This window comes from Brassica rapa, chromosome A09 (genome assembly GCF_000309985.2).
Source record: "Brassica rapa cultivar Chiifu-401-42 chromosome A09, CAAS_Brap_v3.01, whole genome shotgun sequence".
NCBI classification, from domain to species: domain Eukaryota; kingdom Viridiplantae; phylum Streptophyta; class Magnoliopsida; order Brassicales; family Brassicaceae; genus Brassica; species Brassica rapa.
In genome coordinates, this window is record NC_024803.2 from 12,684,098 (window position 1) to 12,705,652 (window position 21,555).

General features: G+C 34.3%; 4 protein-coding genes across 5 annotated transcripts; 1 reads left to right on the top strand and 3 right to left on the bottom strand.

Annotated features, from left to right (window-relative positions):
• The first annotated feature begins 436 nt into the window (after positions 1-436).
• On the top strand, positions 437-1,697 carry LOC103839250 (delta(3,5)-Delta(2,4)-dienoyl-CoA isomerase, peroxisomal). Its single transcript, XM_009115756.3, has 2 exons — positions 437-1,198; positions 1,273-1,697. The coding sequence occupies exons 1-2, from the start codon at positions 559-561 to the stop codon at positions 1,461-1,463; spliced, it is 831 nt and encodes a 276-aa protein (XP_009114004.1). The 5' UTR covers positions 437-558; the 3' UTR covers positions 1,464-1,697.
• A 186-nt stretch (positions 1,698-1,883) lies between these two features.
• On the bottom strand, positions 1,884-3,574 carry LOC103839251 (probable WRKY transcription factor 49). Its single transcript, XM_009115757.3, has 3 exons — positions 2,943-3,574; positions 2,689-2,832; positions 1,884-2,533 (listed from the first exon to the last, which is right to left on the bottom strand). Exons 1-3 carry the CDS (start codon positions 3,320-3,322, stop codon positions 1,942-1,944), a joined length of 1,116 nt encoding a protein of 371 aa, XP_009114005.3. The 5' UTR covers positions 3,323-3,574; the 3' UTR covers positions 1,884-1,941.
• A 981-nt stretch (positions 3,575-4,555) lies between these two features.
• Positions 4,556-17,048, bottom strand: LOC103839248 (glycerophosphodiester phosphodiesterase GDPD3). 2 transcript variants are annotated; one of them, XM_033279892.1, is made up of 7 exons: positions 15,200-17,048; positions 14,940-15,118; positions 14,580-14,639; positions 14,192-14,470; positions 13,992-14,087; positions 13,624-13,820; positions 4,556-13,525 (listed from the first exon to the last, which is right to left on the bottom strand). In XM_033279892.1, exons 1-7 carry the CDS (start codon positions 15,234-15,236, stop codon positions 13,333-13,335), a joined length of 1,041 nt encoding a protein of 346 aa, XP_033135783.1. In that variant the 5' UTR covers positions 15,237-17,048; the 3' UTR covers positions 4,556-13,332. The 2 variants fall into 2 exon arrangements, with proteins under 2 accessions (XP_033135783.1, XP_009114003.1); XM_009115755.3 differs by having other exon boundaries at positions 14,940-15,127; positions 15,200-17,043.
• Positions 17,049-17,999: 951 nt separating this feature from the next.
• LOC103839247 (casein kinase 1-like protein 8) lies at positions 18,000-21,256 on the bottom strand. Its single transcript, XM_009115754.3, has 14 exons — positions 20,668-21,256; positions 20,549-20,589; positions 20,406-20,475; positions 20,176-20,324; positions 19,995-20,090; positions 19,843-19,913; positions 19,688-19,749; positions 19,545-19,608; positions 19,380-19,464; positions 19,158-19,284; positions 18,991-19,076; positions 18,851-18,914; positions 18,594-18,742; positions 18,000-18,505 (listed from the first exon to the last, which is right to left on the bottom strand). The coding sequence occupies exons 1-14, from the start codon at positions 20,741-20,743 to the stop codon at positions 18,197-18,199; spliced, it is 1,449 nt and encodes a 482-aa protein (XP_009114002.1). The 5' UTR covers positions 20,744-21,256; the 3' UTR covers positions 18,000-18,196.
• Positions 21,257-21,555: the final 299 nt, after the last annotated feature.

Consider the following 21,555-nt stretch of genomic DNA (forward strand, 5'->3'; position numbering starts at 1 on the left):
ATTTTGAATGATCATGGTTGATGTTCCTTATTTTTGAATCGATTTTACTTAAGTTTTGGTTACAAAATAGGTATAAATCAGGTATTTTAAAACTGAAGAACCGATTTTACTCATGTTTTAGTTATAAAATAGGTAAAAATCAGGTACTTTTGAACCAAAAAACCGATTGGGACCTGAACCCGAAAGTATATTGGGTTGTACCGGTTCTTGGAAGATTTACTAACCCCGACCCGAACCCGATAGAACCCGAACCGATCCCGAACCGAATTTTCATATAATCCGAATGGGGTTGATTTTGATAAACCCGAAAAACCGAAACCCGATTGGATAAAACCGAAACCCGATTGGGACCCCGAATGCCGAGGCCTAAGTTGTTGGCAGCATTTTGTTGACCGAGTTGCAAAGTTGATTTCATCGGCTCATCTAACTGATAACCGAGAAAAACGGTTCACGTAAACCGTCTCCAATCAAACCAAAAAGGTCATCATCGTTCCCAACGAAATACACATTTGCAACCTCAAATCTTATCACCACCATTTTTTTCCAAACTCGAAGCTAATGGAATCCTACAAAACCCTCGAAATCGTTCGCAAGAACACCGACTCCTCCGTGTTCCACCTCATCCTCAACAGGCCGTCGCAGCTCAACGCCCTCTCCCTCGACTTCTTCGACGAACTCCCCGAAGCCCTATCCTCCCTCGACCAAAACCCAGACGTCTCCGTCATCATCCTCTCCGGCGCCGGAAAACACTTCTGCTCCGGCATCGACCTCGCTTCCCTCTCCTCGATCTCGGCCCAAGCCTCCTCAGGCGGCGACAGAGGGCGCTCGAGCGAGGGTCTACGCCGCAGGATCAAATCGATGCAGGCGGCGATAACCGCCGTGGAGGAGTGCCGGAAGCCTGTGATCGCAGCTGTGCACGGCGCGTGTATCGGAGGGGGAGTCGATCTCGTCACGGCGTGTGACGTTAGGTACTGCTCCGAGGAGGCTTTCTTCTCGATCAAGGAGGTTGATCTAGCGATCGTCGCGGATCTCGGGACTCTCCAGCGGTTGCCGAGAATCGTCGGGCACGCGAAGGCTATGGAGTTGGCGTTGACGGCGAGGCGATTCTCGGGGAGTGAAGCGAAGGATCTTGGTCTTGTTTCTCACGTTTTTGGATCTAAGTCGGAGCTTGATAAAGGCGTCACGATGATCGCTGAAAGTAATCTCACTTTTTTTTTTTTTTTTTTATTTTAGAATGAGAATTTTTAAAGTTTATAATTTTTTTTTGTTCAGGAATAGCAGCGAAGTCTCCTTTAGCTGTGACAGGGACGAAGGCTGTGTTGTTGAGAAGCAGAGAGATGAGTGTAGAACAAGGTCTTGATTATGTAGCAACTTGGAACTCGGGTATGCTTATATCGAACGATCTCAACGAAGCTGTCTCTGCGCAGATGATGAAAAGACAGCCTCGTTTCTCTAAACTGTGACGAGAGTCTCTGTTGCTTTCTCTAAAACAATAAGGTTTTTCTTGGAACAAGTTTTTTTAAAAACTATTTGTTATATAGTTTCTACAGCAGCTTGAATAATTTGATGACTTTAGTTTGGGCTTGAGTCAGTTGTCTCGATCGTTCAAATTTCGTGCAAGTTAAGATCCTTTATATCAATGGTTAAGTCTACTGAACAGTTTGATTCACATTGAGTGAAGTTGATCTTTGATTAGATTTTGATCCAAGATATATCTTACATTATGTCATTTAAGTTGAAATCTCATATCGTTTAAGTAGAAATATATATTATCTTACATGCTATTTTGTATAAAATAACCATCTGTATGTAACCAAACTCCTTATGCAAAGCCCGCCACGAGAGTCTTCGTTTGTTCAGATGCCAACGGATAACAACGGAAAGACTAAAGCAAAAAACAACAATTTCCCGATACATACAAACATATATTTAATACAATTATCATAAATGCTTGAAGTTTACAAGATCCGATTGAACTATTTCATCACTAAAGCCGATGTTAAAAAACTCGGAGTCCAACTTAAAGAAGGATGGATAAAGGGGTGGTGAATCGGTCCGAGAAAAAGAGCATGTTGAGGAAGTATAAGACGGTAATGAAGACCGAGAAGCTGCCAAAAAACCATTCTTGGTCGGAATATTTTTTATTGCCGGAGCCACCACATCTTCAAGAAGACCTTGTTGCTGCCGGTCCTGAATAAGTAGGGGGGAAAATTCATCTTCCAGGTTTGCCGGTGTGTTTTCATCGGCTTCATAGGCCATACAATATTGGTAGTCTGGTTTGACTAGTTTGGTTTGTTTGTTTTTTTCTTGGGTTTGAGATTTTGGATTGATTTCAAAATGGGCTTTATATTGAGCATCATTATGTATTTTGGGTTTTTTATTGGATCTATGTGTGCTATTGGATAAGAAGAAAGGATAGGTGAAGTGCAAATGGAAACCCTCGTAGGTGATGATATATGTGTTAGGGTCATCAATTGATCTCTCCACTTGTTTCTTTGCATTGCATATTGAGTTTGTGCACTTGAAATAACTCCTACACATAAATCAGGCATAGTAGTAACATTAGGCTTGTGACCAAAAGCTTAAAGTATATGCTATAGTATATACAAATACAATATGCTTTGGCTGAACCATAGAAGTTTGAAATATATAGGATTCTGAAGCAGATCATGTATATATTATATGCACCTTGGATTGGGACTATTTTTGATGGATTTCTGACCATACTTTCTCCATTTGTATCCATCATCACTCATTCCATTAGAGTTGTTCTTCACCTTTAATGTATACCTATCCAACTTGCTCAAAGTACTCCTTCCCAATATTGGGACCCTTCATATTGATAAACAAGGGTCATGAGTAGAATTTATTGAAGGCTGATATTTCAAAAAAAGAAAAGTAATAGGAGTTCTTGAAGTTGAAAAAGTTCTATATTTATTTACGTTGATTCGGAGATCTGTCGGACTGAGTGGGTTAGGGGTTCAACCATGGCTAGAGCGTTGGTAATATCTTGGAGTCTTGGACTGGAGTCATACTTTGATGAGACTAACTTGTTGATGACGGAATTTTCCTTTGGCATGAGCCTAAGATGTTCTTGAGGCAGAAAGAAGAGATGCGGCTCATTAACAATAAACTCGTCAAGGGCGTGGCTTCCATACATTGTCTTCCACTCAGAGACTTGTTCTTCTGCCATATGAGTGTGGGACAAGAAAACACATACAAGCAGCGGAGCAGGTGTAGGGGATAAAGAGGAAGAAAAGGAGAGATTCTTGTTATTTAAAGATAAAGGTGTGCTGAATTTATATTCAAACTTTATTAACATTTGACGGGTCTACTTAGGCATGAGACTTATTATCCGAGATCCGGATTCGATCCCAGATCTGCTCCGAAAATAAGATATCTGGGATGCCTGGATCCGAATCCGGATAATAAAATCTTGGATCCGTCCAAACTGAATCCAGATATCTTAATTTTTAGGTCCGAATATCCGGATTCGGATCCGTATTTCTAAAACACATTAAATTTTTAAATTTCATTAATATTAATATTTGATATATTAATGGGCAATTCTCATAAATAGACCATTTTCAAATTTTTGTCACAAAAATGGACCACATGGAAGAAAATGACCAAAATGTTTCATTTAATAGGTAAAAAAACACTAATACCCTATATATATATAAAAAAATAAAATAAAAAAAATAAAAAAATAAAAAAAAAAAAAATAAAAAAAAATATTTTTTAATAGTTTTAGATTATATGTTTTCAAATTTGAACTTTTTTATAAAAAAAAATTGAACTTTTCGGTTTTTTTTATTTTTTTTTTCAAATTTTCTTTTTGTAATTCAAAAATACTTTTTGAAACTATTTTTAAAATTTTATACCTTAAACCCAAATCCACACCCCTTAACTCCAAACCCTAAGTTTTGGGTTAGTTAACCCTAGGAATATAAGCGTATATTTACCTCTTTAGTGAAATATTTTGGTCATTTTGATTCGTAGAGTCTATATTTGTGATGGAAATTTTTTTAGTGTTATCCTATGGCATTTCCCTATATTAATATTCATAATGAATTAATCTTATAATATTATATTTTAGTTTTTACAATATTATTGACATATATATATATATATCTATAAATCTTGTACTTCGGATATTCGTCTCGATATTATATTACCCGAGTTGAAATCATTGTTGTGTTAATATTTATTTTGAACAACAATAAGATTTGAACTAGGGTAGGTGACAGAATATTATGGGTGTTATATATATGTATATATTTGGTAGTTGCATGAATTAATAGAGTTTATATTTGGTTTATTACAGAAAAAACATTAACATAAACTACAAGATAAATATTACTCTTTCAGTTTCATAAACAATATCTGAAACTTTTCACATTGATAGAAAATGATAAAAAATATATTTATGTTTCTATTAATTATATCTATATAGTCAATAATATTTTAAATAAATAAATTTTTTTTTTTTGGTAAAATGTTAAAATTCATTACCAATTTTCAGTTTTTGACAGAAGTACAGATGACACAAGAAGCAGAATAACAGAAATAAAACTAAACAGAGACTCATGCATAACTATACAGGGACTAACTACAAACACAACAGCTAATAAGCAAAGGATACAACCAAATCGGAACACACTTGCCGCAAAATTGAACCCGCAGTGATAACGAGAACTGAGCCCGGTAGAAATTGGTTTGCCCGGTGAACATTTCTTAAAGATCGGATTTGTCAAGAACAGCTTGCAAAGACCTCCTAGCTTGCGGCCTTCACGGACAGACAGATGCACCTGCACAAAGATAAATAAATAAAATTTATTTATAAGTTCAATGCAGTTTGCAGTTAATACCAAGTTGAAAGTAACTGTAAAACGCATCGAAATTCTAATAACATTCTTTATAATTGAAATGTTAAAATAATTAAGACTCTTTGTGAAACAAGAAGAATATAATTTATTTTTAAATTTATTTTGAAAGATGAGGCAATAATGCGTTTTTTGTCATTTTTAATTTTGCGAGGACCTATAACACTACCATTAAATGGGTCATCTTATCACTAGTTTTTTTTTAGTGTAGTTGTCCACACATTTTATGAATAAACCGTCGTGGCTAAATTCGTAACCTTGTATCTTAGGTCCCATGCATTAATAAATCGAGTTTTTTTTGTCGCTGTGTGGCTTTGACTTTGCAATGTAAATACAAAAAAACTTTGTGTGACTAGGTAGCGGATACAGACAGGTTCGGTTGACTTAATGGTTTAGGTTTTGTCGTCTCTGCTATTTGATGAATTGGTTTTGGATTTATCCTTCTCAAATCATTCAACAAAGTCAACCATGTATGTTAACGTGTATACAGAGCCTATATTATTTTGTAGTCATAAATTAATTTGGGAGCCCATTTATATCATAGACGCGTAATGAGAGAGGTTTTAAATTCCATAAAAAGTTCTGAGGCATTTTTCCAAGTTTATAACTAAATTAAAATTTGTAACTAAATCACGGTTATATTAGAGAAGGTTAGTCAAAACATTATAATAATCTTACTAGGTAACCTAATCCGTGTCGTACGTAAAGATAAGTAGGTGATTAGATTATTTATTTTACGATGTACTAAGGGATTTGTCGTATAGCTGTTTCTAAAGATATGCATTCAAATATCTATTTGGATTCCGTTGATATATTCAGATTTCGGATTTTTAAAGTTAGAAGTTTAAATATGATTCAGATGTTTTGGTTTGAATTTGGTTTGTATGTGGTTGGAATCATTACAGATTCGGTTCGGATTCAAGTTCAGGTGCCTATATTAATTATGTAATTTTTTAATAAAAATCTAAATATACTTAAGTTCTCAAAATCCAAAAATAAAATAAGAAAAAACATCAAATTTTGAATAATGTAAGATTAAATACTTAAATTGACATAAAATTAGCTCAATTTAAATATTTGGATGGAGAACAAATAGACATTTTCAGTATTTCGAACATTTTTTTGTTATTTTAGATATTTATTTGTGACTACTTTGATATTTTTATATTTTTGAATATATAATAGATATAAAATTAAATACTTAACATATTTTAATATATAATTGTGATTTAAATATTTTCGGCATCCAAAAAATTTCAGTTTGGAACAGTTTCGGGTCTGGATATCCGGAAATTAAAATTTTAGATCCATATGAGTATTTAATCCGTTTTAGTTTTTATTTAGTATTACTTTCAAATCAAATTCAGTTCGGTTATTCGGATACAAATATTTTACCTAGGCTTACTTTCTTCTGCTAATATAAATTCTTCTACTAATATAAAGCAAATTAAATAAATGTAAATTAAATATTTTGGGCTAAATTTACATATATAATTATTGGACCATACTTTTAAGAATGCCAGTAAAATGGTTGGGTGTCGTGTCATTATTGGCCATGTTGCAAAATTGACGTAGTCTATAATTAATAACGTGTATTTTCTTTTTAAAAATCTTGGTAACTATAATAAAAACACGATACAATCAAGTGAAAGAGGCTAGAGTTGCATCGAAAATAATGTGATCTATCACTCAACACTTGAATTCTATTTTTCAATCAATTTTGTGAATTTTATTTTTCTTTTAAAGCTTTTCTGATTTCTAGTTTTTTTCTAATTATTTGATTATGTTTCTAATTCTTGGTATGATATGAAACCTCTCTAAAGAAAATCAATAATTGACTAAACTAAAGATCCGACTTTGTGTGTGGTGTTTTTCACCTCAGTTTTCTTAACTCATAATCAATCACAATTATTTGTTACCTTCGTGTATAGAAGCCTTAACCATGACAAGTTTGGCAAGGTACAAAACTTTTAATTTTTGAAAACATTCTCATTCTAACATTTTCGTTGATGCAAATCTTAATGATTTTATAATTTCTTTCTTTCAATAATGATATTATTCAGTAGTTGCACGGAGATAACTTCAAATTACTAATAAAAAAGTTAAAAATGCAAGAACTAAAAATGAACGGATTAAATGAACGGATTAAAAATTAGTGTGTGGACAAATTAAATTGTCTGCGCTGGAGTAAAGAAAATTAATGTATGAACACATTAATTTTTAAATGATTGTAAAGTTGTCACGTCAGCATTATAATTTTAATGATTGTGAGACTGTCACGTGTCAATTAATGTATGAACACATCTATTACAAATGTTTTTTTTTACAAATGCTTCTCTTTTAATATATAGAAGATGAGCAAAATAAAAGTCCAAGCTACTTCATTTCATGAGTCATGACTACAATTGACGATTCTAGGAACATTTATAAATTTTAATTCGAGAGATTTTTGCTCATGTAGATCATGTTCTAATTTGGATACTCAATTCGTCTTTTAGTTTGTAAGGAAAATGACAATTGTTAGAGATGAGTTTCACCCTACGTTACATAGACACGGAAGCGGGTACGTGGAAGCGGAAGCGTATAGAAGCGCATAAGCGAGATTTTAAAAACAAAATTAGAAAGCGGGTACATGTTGGAAGCATATCCATATATATATATAAGAATTTGTTTAAAATCTAGAACTACAAATTATATGATTTAAATTTAAAATAAAGCATTTATTCATTTATAATAATTTTGAAATGATTTCATATTAAAACTGTGGAAATACACATAAATACACATAAATTATTATATTTATTATTTTTAATACTTTATAATTAATTGACATGATATATTTGAATATATGATTTATCTTTAATAAAGACTTCAATGCATAAATATAATTGACAGTATTAATTTTAATATTTGTATATTTCTATTCCCTCTATTCAATACTATTATATTTGGATTTCATATAAATTAAAAACTATAATTTTATATTTTTATTGATATAAGACATTGTATTTTTCTTAACAACAGAATCGTAAGCTTCCAACGTTTTTTTAAAGAGAATATTTTAGAAGCGTTTGGAAGCGAGATTCCGTAAGCTTTCACAAAGTTCTGATTCTGATTCCGGTTCCGAAGGGAGAAGCAGACACCCAATGAAGCTTCCATGCAACGTAGGTTTCACCCCATTCCAAATTTGGTCCAAAAGTTCAAATGCATGGTAATAGGATAATCGGCTCAAGAAGAATGAAAAGAGCATTCCGAACGGAAAAAAAAAGAAACCAAAAGTTGGCCCTTTAAGTACTAATGGCACAGATCACAGATGAATGTGTGTCTGAACATTATGTCCACATTAAATTGTATTAGTGAGTGAACACATTACATTATGCACTGGAATTAAGAAAATTAGTGTATAAACACATTAATTTTTAAATCTAAACTATACTAAAAGCACAATATAAAGCCTTATGAAGCCCTCCACGTCAGATAGAAAAAACGACCAATAGTAATGCAGCAAACAGCCACGTCATCCGGCATCTTCGATTTATTTTGTTTTGGGCTTAGTTTGTTTTCGGCCTGTTTTTCTGCATCTTATAGACGAATATTTTTTACGTTTTGTTACGTTTTGTTTCGACTGAATATGGGCTTTCGAATTTACATTATATTATAAGCCCAAGAAGCTCATCCGTAAAAGAAGATGACGTCTCCTCTTCGCTTTGTTTTTACGTTTCACTCTAGCAACCCTACCATACTGATTCCCTCCCCACTCGATTCAGCTGAGAAAAGGCAGTCGTAATGGCACTCAAGCCTCAATCTCCACTACTTCATCTTCAATGCTTCTTTTCTTCTTCTTCTTCAAGAGATTGTTGATATGTTTGTGTATGGAAGAGGAGCGACCAAGCAGGAGCGTTGCCGAGTTCGTTTCCGTTCACCACAGCCGGTTGTGGATCTGTACCGCCGTGAGCTGTGAGTCAGCGGAGGTGCAGCCCATGTCGCCGCAGTTGTGATTCCGTCAAGCCGAAGTGAGGTCTAGAGCGATGGCAAGCCGCCATGGTCGTTGCTTGCACCACCCATGTCCTTTTCTTCTTCTCTTCCCTCACGTTCTCTTTGTTTCTTCTTCATTCCCACCTTTCTTCTTCTTCTGAGATTGTTGATATGTTTGTGTATGGAAGAGGAGCGACCAAGCAAGAGCGTTGCCGAGTTCGTTTCCGTTCACCACAGCCGGTTGTGGATCTGTACCGCCGTGAGCTGTGAGTCAGCGTCTCTTGCATCTGAGAATGTCTCACGGGTTATTTTTTTGTTCATGGTCAACTCTGATCCAGGGACCTTATCCTGATGGAGTTTTCTGCTTCTGCAATTACGACCACCTCATATTGATGGCCAGTCAGTTCTGAATTCTTTGACAGTGTCAGAACTTAATTCATGTGTTCTCAAATTCCCATCCGCAGTAAAATTCTAAGTCAGTCCCTTCCATTAAATGTTTTTTTCTTATATTTTAGTAACTCATATCTGTTTTTAAGAAGGTACCGTGTTGAGATTAATGTATCAGATACGTCAGACTCTGATGTGTTCGCTCCTCTCATACAGACATGGAATTGCACATCCAATTTATACGTCTCAAGGGTCACAAAACCTGAGGGTTTGTGTTAGGAAAGAGTGTGCTAAAAGAAGCTGTTGGATTGGAAAAGGATGACAAGGGAACAAAGGAAGATAGAATCAATGAAGATAGCAATTTTAATGGAATAGTTTTGTGGTGACAAAGCCAGGACAGGCTGCTCTCTTGACCAAATTGTGATACACAACAAATGTAAGATTCTGATAATTCTCATGTACTAAATTTTTGTCATCAGGAAGAATGCTTTTCATTACTCCTCACAATGACTACGCTGAGAAAGATCGTGTAACCCTCAAATTAATATACTTTCCTAATTGCAGGCTTGAGATTTTGTTTCCATTGTAAGCATACCAATAATGGTTTGAAGCAATTTATTAAAGTATTAACTACTGATGCATTCTCTTCAGTTGTTTCGTGCAGACTATTACGTCAGATGATCAGAGAAACAACAGCTCACATGTGAAAACTGATACAGAGAGAAATGTCTCACCAATGCATTTTTGGAGGCTCCTTTTGCACATACATCTCAACCTTGGCGACTGGTTTCATTCCGCAGCTCCTGCAAATATATTTGTTGTATGGAGTATATTACTATCAATCTTCTTCCCAATGTCTTTATTTTTGAGATTGTTAAACCCCGTTTTAGTAATCTGTGATTCTATTTCATCTCTCGAGATTATTTTGTTTTATGAATGCTTTTCCATATTTAGAGTGAGAGAGATAAGCAAAGTTGTGAAATGTTATTTAGATGACATGTATTTAAATGATTATTAAACTTCTGTATAATTTTATTTTACAATACACTGAAATAATTTTAGTGTCACTTTTTAGTATTATAGAAAATGTTACTTGGAAACACATGTGATGAATATTACAGAACTTTATCACGTTATTATAGTTTAAAAATGTGATTTCGCCCTAAATCCACTTAACAATACTTATAAGAATGTGATCACTGGTGTAGTCAAAATATTTCTTTGTATGCTTCAGTATATAATAGATGTTATAGTTGTTTACAAGTCATTGAAAAATAAGGATAATTATAAGATTTCAAGATATCATGTTGGTCATAAGCAGTAAATCCAAAATCTAAAAATATTTACAATAACTAAATATATACAATATATTTTAAAAACTAATCAAAATAATGTAGTGAAATTAGTACTGGTGGTCACAATACCATTAAAATTATTTCAACTAATTCATAAAAATATAAATTATTCAAAGTTTCAAATGGAAATTAAAAAAATACAAAATCACATCATACCATATATAAGATCAAAATAGGTGACATGAGAAAAAAAATAACAACAAATTACGTTGACAAAAAAAACCAACAACAAATTAAATTACTCCCCTTTGTTAGTTATCAAAGTCCATTTTTATTTTATAAGTTGTAAACATATTATTATATCGAAAGATATGTGGTATAATATAAGAAATAGCAAATTATCTTCTAAATTTATTGGAAGAAACAAATCAAATAGTAAATGAACTATTTAGTTAAAACTGCTTAAAATACCAAAAACAAGAAATATGCAAAATAAATTCAAGTTCATACAAAATATTTTATATAGTAATAAGATAAAAATTAAAAATTCAGATATACAAACCACACATAGCATCATTTACCAAAATAATATAACAACAGTTGAATTCACTAACATCAACCATAACCATTCTTTTAAAATGAGATGCACTACTCTTTACATATAAAAAGAGTTACAATAAAGACATCAGCATTCTAATTAACATCTTACAATAAAATTACGCAAGTTTAATTCAATTTAATAATATTATAGGAAAAATCCGGGCGTAGCCCGGACAAATCCTCTAGTGATTATAAAGACATCAGCATTCTAATTTTAAATGATTGTGAAGTTATCACGTGTCATTAATGTGTGAGCAAAACTATCACAAATGTTTTTTTTTACAAATACTTCTCTTTTAATATATAGTGGATGAGCAAAATAAAAAAAAGTCCAAACCACCGCGTTTCATGAGTACAATTGACAATTCTTGGAACATATATAAATTTTAATTAGTGAGATTTTTGCTCATGTAGATCATGTTCTAATTTGGATACTCAATTCGTCTTTTAGTTTGTAAGGAAAATGACAATTGTTAGAGATGAGTTTCACACCACTCCAAATTCGGTCCAAGAGTTCATCAAATGCAAGATAAGAGGATGATCGGCCAAAGAGTGAACAAAAAGAGCATTCAGAAAGAAAAGAGCATTCCGATCTAGTACATGATCTAAATCACCTAAAGAAAAGTCTTTTAGTATTATTTTCAACCAGTGATAAAGAGTTTTGAGATAAGTTGGCAAACGGCCTTCAAGTAAATTTTAGATTTATATGGACGATAAGCCATTCACCTTGATGTTTGGAATGTATTAACGAGTTTTATTCTTTGATTTTTTTACTCTCCAAGACACTTTATGTCTTTGGATTTACTCTCCAAGACACATTGCACATGTGACATACTTCTTTCTTACCCTTATGGTAGAGAAAGTAAAAAAACCAAACCGGTCGAAATCCTATATTTCGGTTTACCAATTGTACCAACCCTATCTCTAATTCAGATTAACACATTTCTCTTTTTCTCTTTTACGATTCTCTCTCTCTCTCTCCAACGCTTTCTTTTTGCGGCGATTTCTGAAAACCCTAGATCTAAGTTCTTCACAGTCTCTCCTTCCATCTCCTTACGTTCTTCACACACTCTCCGCCACTCCGCCGTTCTTAGATATCCGCCGCTTCCTGTACTTGTTACAGTCGCTAGCTCCTATGGAGGAAGATCACATCCACTCTCCGGTCGTCAGCCAATACGCGGCACGGTCGTCAGCCAATACGCGGCACAGCTTTACGGCTCAATTTCTCACAGCAAGTCAACAACTGGTGAACCCGTCCACGCTTCCTCGGACCACGCTTCACCCATCCACACCTCACCCATCCACAATCCCCAAACACCTTCATCCTCATCAATGTTTCACCCGTCCACTCTTCCTCCGTCCATGCTTCACCCATCCACGCCTCACCAATCCACAATCTCCAAACACCTTCATTCCCCATCAATGTTTCACCCGTCCACGCTTCTACCACCCAAAATCCTCCCGTACACAGCCCACCCGTCCACAACTCAAGCAAAATGCAGTTGGATCTATAAATGTCAAACCAAAAACAAGAACAAATCGAAACCTTCAATTTCTGCCATGAACAGCTCCAATAAAGACAGAAACTTAGTGTGCTCGGTCGCTTCCTCCACATCCAACACGATAAATTCACGTCCTTATCAAAGCTGACCTACTTCTCAAGTTTCAATCTTGGCCTTTGATTGAAACCACAAGATCCAGATCCGACAGTCAAGATTAAGGCATTTCACTCAATAAGCCTAACCAATAAATGCCTCATATGAAACAAATAAACCGAGCTTCATAAGCCAAACCAGTTTTCCTTTGGGAAGCAAAAACTCAAGCTGCCTTCGGTAAGGGTATATTTATCCGTTTTTTTGTCTTTTACCAAAAAAAAGTACTTCACATGTGTAATGTATCTCTTAGTACAAGAGAAAAACAGAATTTGGCCCATTATGTAATCAACTCAATACACACACTATACACCAACTACGCTACAAACTTTTAATTAAAACCGCCTAACTAGTCTATTCACATCCAATAACATTAGAACTATAAAGAAAATATTAGGATGGTCCTTTCGCAAGAATGACACGAAAATATAGTAAAAAATAGTCTACGTACAAGTGGAATAAATAAATCAAAAACTTTATTTTTGAACAAATTAAGTAGTCTTTGGTACGAGATTTGTTAAGAAAGCGATCCCATCATTAGAAGAAAATACTCACCTTTTTACTCTCCTCTCCGAACATAATTTGACACTTTCTTCCATTGTTTTCTTCATCATCTTCCTCATTCTTAACCTCGATATTGGCAATGGCTTCAGAGATCTCCATGACCATATCAACGATCACTCCCTCCACGCCCAGGAGATTTTGTAAGTATACCACTTCTACGACATTGCTGAAATTATTAATGATAATTCCTTTCAGAATAAAACAGAGGAGGCAAGAGATATAAGACCACAATATGAAAAGAAAAGGATGTTTATGTCTCTGTACTTAAGCTGGCCGTAGGATATAAGTGAAAGTTTTGAGTCCTTGATTCGAGTGATTGCGCTTGGGGTTCTTAATATGGCCTTAGCCTCAGAAACAATCCCTTGCAAGCCGCCTTCTTTGCAAATCTTGATGGCTTCGTCCAATGAGTTCTTTCTAACATCCGCATAGATTTCACATCCTCCATTTGTTAAGAAGAATACCTAAACATATATATGCATTAGCTACATAACTAAACCAAGTACACCCATTAGTATATCATTTTATTTTATTTTGTTAGGTAAAAATAAATGAAAGAAAATTATTTTATCACACACCCATTTAACTGATTGATGGCATGGATAGAGAAATGAAAATTAAAGAAGCAATCTTACTGGATAGCTCATTTGCATAGTCCTAATTAGTCGAGCCGCATCAGGATGGAAGCTCGAGAAGATTATGGAACGGTTCTCTGCATGCTTATCCACAACCTGTTCAATAACAGATTTATCGCAGGAAATTAAAACAGTTTGCATTACTGAAGCAACACACCAAGACAAATATCAGATGAGTAAAAGAATATGTTTATTTTTACGTTCAAGATGTTTTCAAGAGTTTGACGTAACTCTTCTTCTCCATACACAATATTATCATCGAATTTGAGCTCGATATTGAATCCTTGAGAACATTTAACTTTTACAAATGCATCTTTAAGGGTGCACAAAGGATCATCCTTAGCCACTTTCCACTGAAAGATTCTTCCATCTTTTGTCTTTCTGAACATAGGATTTACATTCGCACCATCCTTTTGTGGTCCATAAGAGATAAATTCATGTAAGGCCATTTCTGTTACTCTCTTCTCAATGATGACTCCCTGAAAATTTTGATGCCAACATTGCTGATTTATCTTTGGTTATCAGAACAATTTTTTTTTACCAGCAACAAGATTATTGTGAGAAAAAAAAGAGAGAGTAAAACCTAACCTGTTCTTGCGTGAATATGAAGTTATCATGGAAAATTACCGGACAGCCATCTCTTGTAACCTACAAAATAGTTACATTCCCTATATAGGATGTCATGGTTTCAAACGCAGGTTCATGCAATTTGCATTTATTCTTTAGAAACGTTCTTTACAAAATTTAAAATATTATTGCAAATACTATTGCAAATGGAGTTTCTTCTTTCATTTGAATATGGTGTTTGTGCTTAGCGTTTACATTTACAATTTTAAAAAGCAATGTATTTTAACACTAAAACTTGTGGTTTGAATTTGCCTGTGATTTTTTTGTTATTTTCTTGAAAAAAAAACAAATTATGAAGATATTCTAGGCAAAAACCCAAACCTGGACATCAAACTCAACGAAGTCAATGGGAAAATCTGCAGCAACATTGAAAGAAAGAATAGAATTTTCTTTGATTGATTTCATTTTCTCGTCTGGAGATTGAAGCATGTTCATCCCAAATCCTCTATGACCCATTACGACAAATTTAGGGAAAACAAATGCCTCCTGCTTCTTATCGTCTTCAACACCTAAAACCAAATAATAGAAATTTGAAATTTGAAATAAACAAGTGAATTTCCAAGAATTATTTTTATTATTACCTGTTGACAACTTGGCAGAAAATACCGACAATGCCATAGTCTCTAGAGCAATATTTAATTTCTATAAAGTCTCAAAACTTAAAGTTTATAAATGGAAGAAGCAGAAGGAATTTCCATAGTGACAAGATACGAATATTCCATTCGATACAAAAGAAGGGTCTAAAGATCGAATGGAATAGTCCATTCGCAGAATGTTCAAGCTTTTCTTGCGTTCAGAAGATGTTTTGTTGATTTACGAGGTGAACTCAGTTCTCTCTAATTATTTTGATATCTTTTGTTGTGTCCTTTTCTGGACGATTCTATCTGGTTCGCGGTTTATAGGACAAGATGGATACGGTTTAATTTAGACAAGTGGATAGATAGATCATAGATACATGTTAATTTTAGGTAGATTCTTCTTCTTTTTTTGATGTAAGGATTGATTTTAAATTAAACTGTTTTTTCTTCTTCTGATCTATCCAATAAAGATAGAAGTGCAAAAGCGAAAATTTCTGCATCCATACATTATTCTGAAGGAATTTGATAAAAGAAAAGAAATTAAACTTTCACCATTATAATGAAGCAGTTTTAAGGCTCTCCAGCGTGCCACGTCAGCAAATTTGTGGATCCCGCATTTATTTTTTAAAAACCAATAGTTTTGGTAAGATGGTTATGAACAACAAAATACACTTTAACCAAGTGGTCTAAGGCTTCTAATTAAGTCTGCAAGTTTGTGGGTTCAAACCACGCAACCCCCATATTATATGGTGGTCTCACTCAAAGTATTTTTTTTTTCATTTTTTTCGATATTATACCATATGATAAATGGGCTTCTTCGAAAAATAAAAAATGTTCGATATTATGTTATGATAAATATGTTTTGACTCTTGAGTTTCCAGGAAAGTAAGAAACAATTTCTCTTCGTCAATTTCTTCATTTTCTCATCTTAAATCAATTCATTATTAATGGTTTCGATTCGTAACACCTCCTTAAATTCTCCTTATATATACTTCATCTTAAACAAAGCAACCCTTCATCTCTAAAACTCTCAACGATTCCTCTACTGGTTGCAGCTTCAAGGAGAATACAGAGCAACGAAAGTCGATAACATCAGCAGACTGTTCAATTTCAACTTATCGTGCATTTCAGCGTGAGTGAGTTGAACTAGAAGAAAGGAGATCCGATGTCGTTCGAAGCACAAAATAAGTTGCTTCATTATGCCCTGAGAATAAAATGATGAAAATATATAAGAAGCAATGGTAAGATCTTCTTAAAACTTGAATATTTCTATTTGAAGGCATATTCAGTGATATCAGCTGCGTAGTTTCTTTTCTTTTTGTCGTAAGCTTTTTAAACCGTTAGATTATATGCAAATCTCCGGTTCAGCTTTCAGATTTTCTAAGTATCAAACCCACAAAAGAACATTAAATCTCACCATCACAAACATATCAGATTCATGCATCAGCAGATTAAAAGAGCAAGAAATGAAAAAGAATAATGGAGATTTGGAAAGAATCTTCCTCCTCTTTGTTAGGCTAGATTGACGGCGAACTCGAGCTGATGGCATGACGACGAGATTGCGAAGATGGTGTGACGTTGAGCTTGAGCACATGTGAGATGATGGCGTGAAGTCGACCTTGAGCTCTGCCTTGGATTCGTCTCCAGGGCCTCCAGAGTTTCGCCACCAGCAAATCTTCGTATTTTTGAAGTCCATTATCATCTTCTTATGTTTTTTGTTGATTAAATATGAAAAATAAATGGTAAAAAAGAAGAGGAAGAGAAGATTCATACTAAAAAAAAAAAGAAGAAAATGAGAAATATGTGTCTACAGAGAGAAAGAGAGAAGAATAAATCTGTATCCTTGGATTTAGGGTCTGACTGGTTCAAACGCAGCGGTTGCGGTTGCGGTTGCGGGAGTTTGTGGATGTGGGCGGTTGCTATTTCTAGCGGTTTTAAGAGATTTGTACGACTGGTACTGCGGTTAAAAATTGGTGCGTTTGCGGGTGACTTATGACTGGTTAACTACAAAATGCAGTAACAGTCAAATAATAAATTAACAATATTTACATTTAATATAATTATAAAAATATTAAAAATCATAAAATTATAATAAAATATAAAATTTATATTTAGAAAGTTATAATTTTAATTTTTGAAAATTTATTGAAATTGTTTTTATTATAAAATTTTATAATATAATTAAAATATAATAGATATATTTTAATATTTTCATAATTTCAATTTTAAAATTTTTATTAAATATTTTTATTTTTGTATATATATTGTTTAAAAAAAAAAAAAATTTACCCTCCCGCAACCGTCCGCAACCGCAAACGCTAGCTGGAGCCAGCTTTTGAATTTATGAGATTCGAAGCGGTTTGAAGCGGTTTGAAGCGATTTGAGTGATTGTTGCAAACCGCCGACAACCACTACGAACCGTAAAAGCTACGTTTGCGGATGGTAGCGGAAAAACCAGTCGCCCCCTTAGATTAATCCAACAATTCATAGGGTTATCCTTTTATCAGTTTTTTATTGGTCAAAAAATTTAATATTTCTTTTAATTAACCGAATGATACTCCCTTCGTTCGATTTTAAATGACGTTTTGAATGAAAGTTCAAAATTTTAAAAATAAAAAATAAATATTAAAATTTTCAAAATAAAAAAATTATTATTTTACTTATTTTATTTTTTAAGAGTTATTTTTGTAACAAAAACTAAAAAATGGTTATCGAAGAAAATTGCTCTATAAAACATCACTTTATCTTTATGTACCAGTATCCCTTATTGTTGCAAGTTTTTGTCTTTGTTTCTATATAACTATAATGATAAATTATAAGTATTATCATAACTAAAACCATATATTTATCACATACATTTTTTAGTCAAATGACGTTCGTTTTATTCCTTGAATTAGGAAACCACGCAATAAAAACAAAGTGGCGAAGAGAAATGTCACAGTTTGACCCACTCATTCATTCATCGTAAAGTAGGCCATGGTATAGAAATGTCAGAGCTTCTCACTTCCTCTTCCCATTCCCTATGGTGAGTAGCTCAAAGTTCTGGAGCGCGGTGTCACGAGCAGTCCTCGATGGCACAGCTCGAGAAAATGAAGAAGACGATGGTCTACTGGTCGGGTCAGGAACATGCTGAGTCCTTTGAGCGGTTGAGGAACGCCCATTGTTTGGAACAACTCTGCTCGAGCGGTTCTCTGTGAAGTCAGCTGAAGAAGTAGCTCGAACGACGCTCGAGACAATGGCGGCTTTTCTTGAAGAACTTGCGTGTCTTGTCGAAGATATTGGTCTTTCAACAACTCTCTCGTAGTTTTGCTAACCAAGAACGAAGTTTCTTTGTTTAAAAGTATATTTCAAGAGCATTTCTGAGAAGATTTTGATAAAAAATTTAAAGATGACTCACTGGTGTTATTGTGTCCTTTGATGATGCTAATGCATTCTCTGAGGTTCTTGGTCTAGATCTATCAGCTTGAACCGCACCGCTTCCTGAGCCGTTTCTTCTAGCATATGCCTCTAAAGCACCCGAGAACCTCTCACGGCTGTCTTGTCCAGCTGTAATACATTAAAACAAAAATTTGGTTTCTTCAATATTCAATCAAAACTGGAATTGAATCAATAGACTCTTCTCATATGATCTAACAACAAAGGTTAAGGAATTACCTGAAGGTTTTTCTGGTCTCTCGGCAGATGGCACTGGGGGATTCAGAGCTGGTCTAAGGCTTGACTGCTTAAACACAGAGACAATCGTGAGAGTTTATTTGATAATATGCTCTAGAGAAATTGAAAACGATGCTACTTACTCTTGGTTTGGAACTGGAGCTGGAGCTTGAACCGAACTGTGGATACTTCAAGATTGTCCAATCGAATACATAGTCAAACTGATAACCTGCAAATATATAACATTTTAAAAAAAAATCTTTTTTTTTGTGTTTTATGTGAAAATATTCAAGCATAAGTTTTCCCAAACCTTCTCGGATGAACAGATCTCTGAAAAGCCTCTTTAGGTATGGATAATCTGGTTTGTCTTCAAACCGTAATGATCGTACATAGAGAAAGTATGATGTGAACTCAGGTGGAAACGATTTACAGAGAACCTGTCAATGTACATATTATTTGGTAAGAAAGGAATCTTCAGGTACCTTTAAGACAACATCCTTGCAGATTCCTTACAGGATTAGAAACTAATTACCTCTACGGGTGTGAGCCTTTTCTTCTCGCTGATCTTGTCATACTTCTGCTTTTTTGTACCCGCACGAAGGCCTTGCCAAGGCAGACTAGCAAGAGAAACTGAGGGTAAGGTGAAATGGAACCAAATAAAAAGCAAATGGAAGCAGCTATATATTTATATATATACCTTCCACGTAGAAAATACATAAGCACATAGCCAAGGGATTCCAAATCATCCCTCCTACTTTGCTCTGCGCAAGAGATCTCAGTTTTAGGAAGTTGACAAATATGATGGAAGCATAGAAGAGTAAAAGAGCCAAAAACACTCACCAATACCAAGATGAGTGTTAACACTTGCATATCTAGCTGTTCCAGTAAGATTCTTGTTTTCTCTACCAAAAAAGAAAAAGTATCTCTCAATATTCCTTCTATTCTAACATTTCTAAATTAAACTCTTTCAAAAAGATGAAGCATAATATATGTACCTGTAGGGAATGTGCCTATGAGTTTGAAGATCTCTGTACTTTTTCGCAAGCCCGTAGTCAATGATGTACACCTACACAAGACCAAAGAGTAACATATCAGAGAATGGATACAAACATATAAGATTGTATACAATAACTGCTCTCAGTCTCACCTGGTTTGCTTTGCGTCCAAGACCCATCAGAAAGTTATCTGGCTTAATATCACGATGAAGAAATCCCCGGACATGCATATACTCAACTCGGTTTAACTAAACAAATTAGAAAAAAAAAAATACAATTAAGTAAAGCAGTGTAATAACTCAAAAATAAAATGAAGAGGATATTTATTCATACCATCTGATCAGCGAGCATTAGAACTGTCTTCAGATTAAACCTCCGACTGCAATAATTAAACAAATCCTCCAGGCTAGGCCCCAGAAGATCAATCACCATGCAGTTGTATTCACCCTCGACACCGTACCATTTCAAATGAGGAATACCAGCTTCACGAAAACAAGTGTAAATATAATGAATAACAACACCTAAGAGTGTGAATACTCAAGTAAGGAAAGAAAGAAACTTACTTCCTCCTTGAAGAAGCATATAGAGCTTTGACTCATAATGAAGTTGAGGATGCCTAGCACGCGCAGGCTCCTGCACAAAACACACAAACCCTTAATCATCCGAACAAAGTAAAGGAAGATAGTCAAACGTTGTTGTGACTTACAAGCTTCACGGCAACTTCGTCTCCAGTTTGCACATTCTTACCTGAAAATTAAAACAAGTTACTAAAAAAGAAAACTTTGAGATTGAGATTTACCACAAAGAAGAATATTCTCAATATACCTATAAAAATTTCACCGAATGATCCACTTCCGAGTTTACGTCCCAGCTTATACTTGCCACCAACCACTCGATCCATAGTTTCGAATCAAAAAGCCGCCTTCTTTATTCGATCTATCTCACCCTAATTCGCCTCTAATCAGACCCGATTAGCTAATCCAGACAAAACCCAAGTTGACCCAGATCTTCAATCGTGTTCCCTCCCTAGCTCGGTAGAATCTATAACCACCACTCAGATCGAATCAAGTAGCCCTAATCGCTGAATTGATCAGAGTAATCACAAAGTGATCTAATTGATTGAGCTACGCTTCTGCTAACTAAAATTTTTACCAATTGACCAGCGTCGTAATCGAGAAAACTCTGTTTCAGACAAAAGTTTCAGATCAGGTTGAGGAGGAGAAAAGGATAATGAAAGGGAAGAGAGCTGAAAAGAGGGATCTTCGGATTCGATTGAGTATCTTTTTTGAAAAAAATGGGACGGTAACGAATTAGAGACGAAATCAAACTTTAGAAGAAAAACGAGAGACGGCCTTTAGAGAGAGAGAGAGAGAGAGAGATTGTCTTTCCTTATCCCTAATTTGTTTGCTTGTTTTCTTTCTCTGAAAACTTGCTTTATTCTTCTTTTGTGGGTTAATTGTTGTTTAATTAGAAAGTGGCGTCACCGTTTAAAACTAAAACCATTTACATTACCGTATGAGATTTTTTATATTTATATTAAACATTAGTGGTTGGTTTTGAATGTTCTGTATTCTATAACTGTGTCCTGTACAATCACAATCACTATTATTATGAATGTTTTATTTTCAACTTAAGGAAAATATAGTTCTCTATTATTTGCCTTCTTTTTCACAATCACTAAGTATGTATATAAATAATAATAATAATAATAAT

Excerpts from the sequence above, each read along its gene's own strand:
- LOC103839251 (XM_009115757.3), bottom strand. The coding sequence starts at position 3,322 with ATGTTAATAAAGTTTGAATATAAATTCAGCACACCTTTATCTTTAAAT. Across the intron at positions 2,833-2,942 it reads CGACAGATCTCCGAATCAAC|GGTCCCAATATTGGGAAGGA; the intron begins GTAAATAAATAT and ends ATCAATATGAAG. Across the intron at positions 2,534-2,688 it reads AAAAATAGTCCCAATCCAAG|GAGTTATTTCAAGTGCACAA; the intron begins GTGCATATAATA and ends ATTTATGTGTAG.
- LOC103839247 (XM_009115754.3), bottom strand. The coding sequence starts at position 20,743 with ATGGATCGAGTGGTTGGTGGCAAGTATAAGCTGGGACGTAAACTCGGA. Across the intron at positions 19,609-19,687 it reads TAACACTCATCTTGGTATTG|AGCAAAGTAGGAGGGATGAT; the intron begins GTGAGTGTTTTT and ends TCTCTTGCGCAG. Across the intron at positions 19,465-19,544 it reads ATGTATTTTCTACGTGGAAG|TCTGCCTTGGCAAGGCCTTC; the intron begins GTATATATATAA and ends TTCTCTTGCTAG.
- LOC103839250 (XM_009115756.3), top strand. The coding sequence starts at position 559 with ATGGAATCCTACAAAACCCTCGAAATCGTTCGCAAGAACACCGACTCC. Across the intron at positions 1,199-1,272 it reads CGTCACGATGATCGCTGAAA|GAATAGCAGCGAAGTCTCCT; the intron begins GTAATCTCACTT and ends TTTTTTGTTCAG.
- LOC103839248 (XM_009115755.3), bottom strand. The coding sequence starts at position 15,236 with ATGGCATTGTCGGTATTTTCTGCCAAGTTGTCAACAG. Across the intron at positions 14,640-14,939 it reads TCGTTGAGTTTGATGTCCAG|GTTACAAGAGATGGCTGTCC; the intron begins GTTTGGGTTTTT and ends ACTATTTTGTAG. Across the intron at positions 13,526-13,623 it reads ATATCCTACGGCCAGCTTAA|CAATGTCGTAGAAGTGGTAT; the intron begins GTACAGAGACAT and ends TAATAATTTCAG.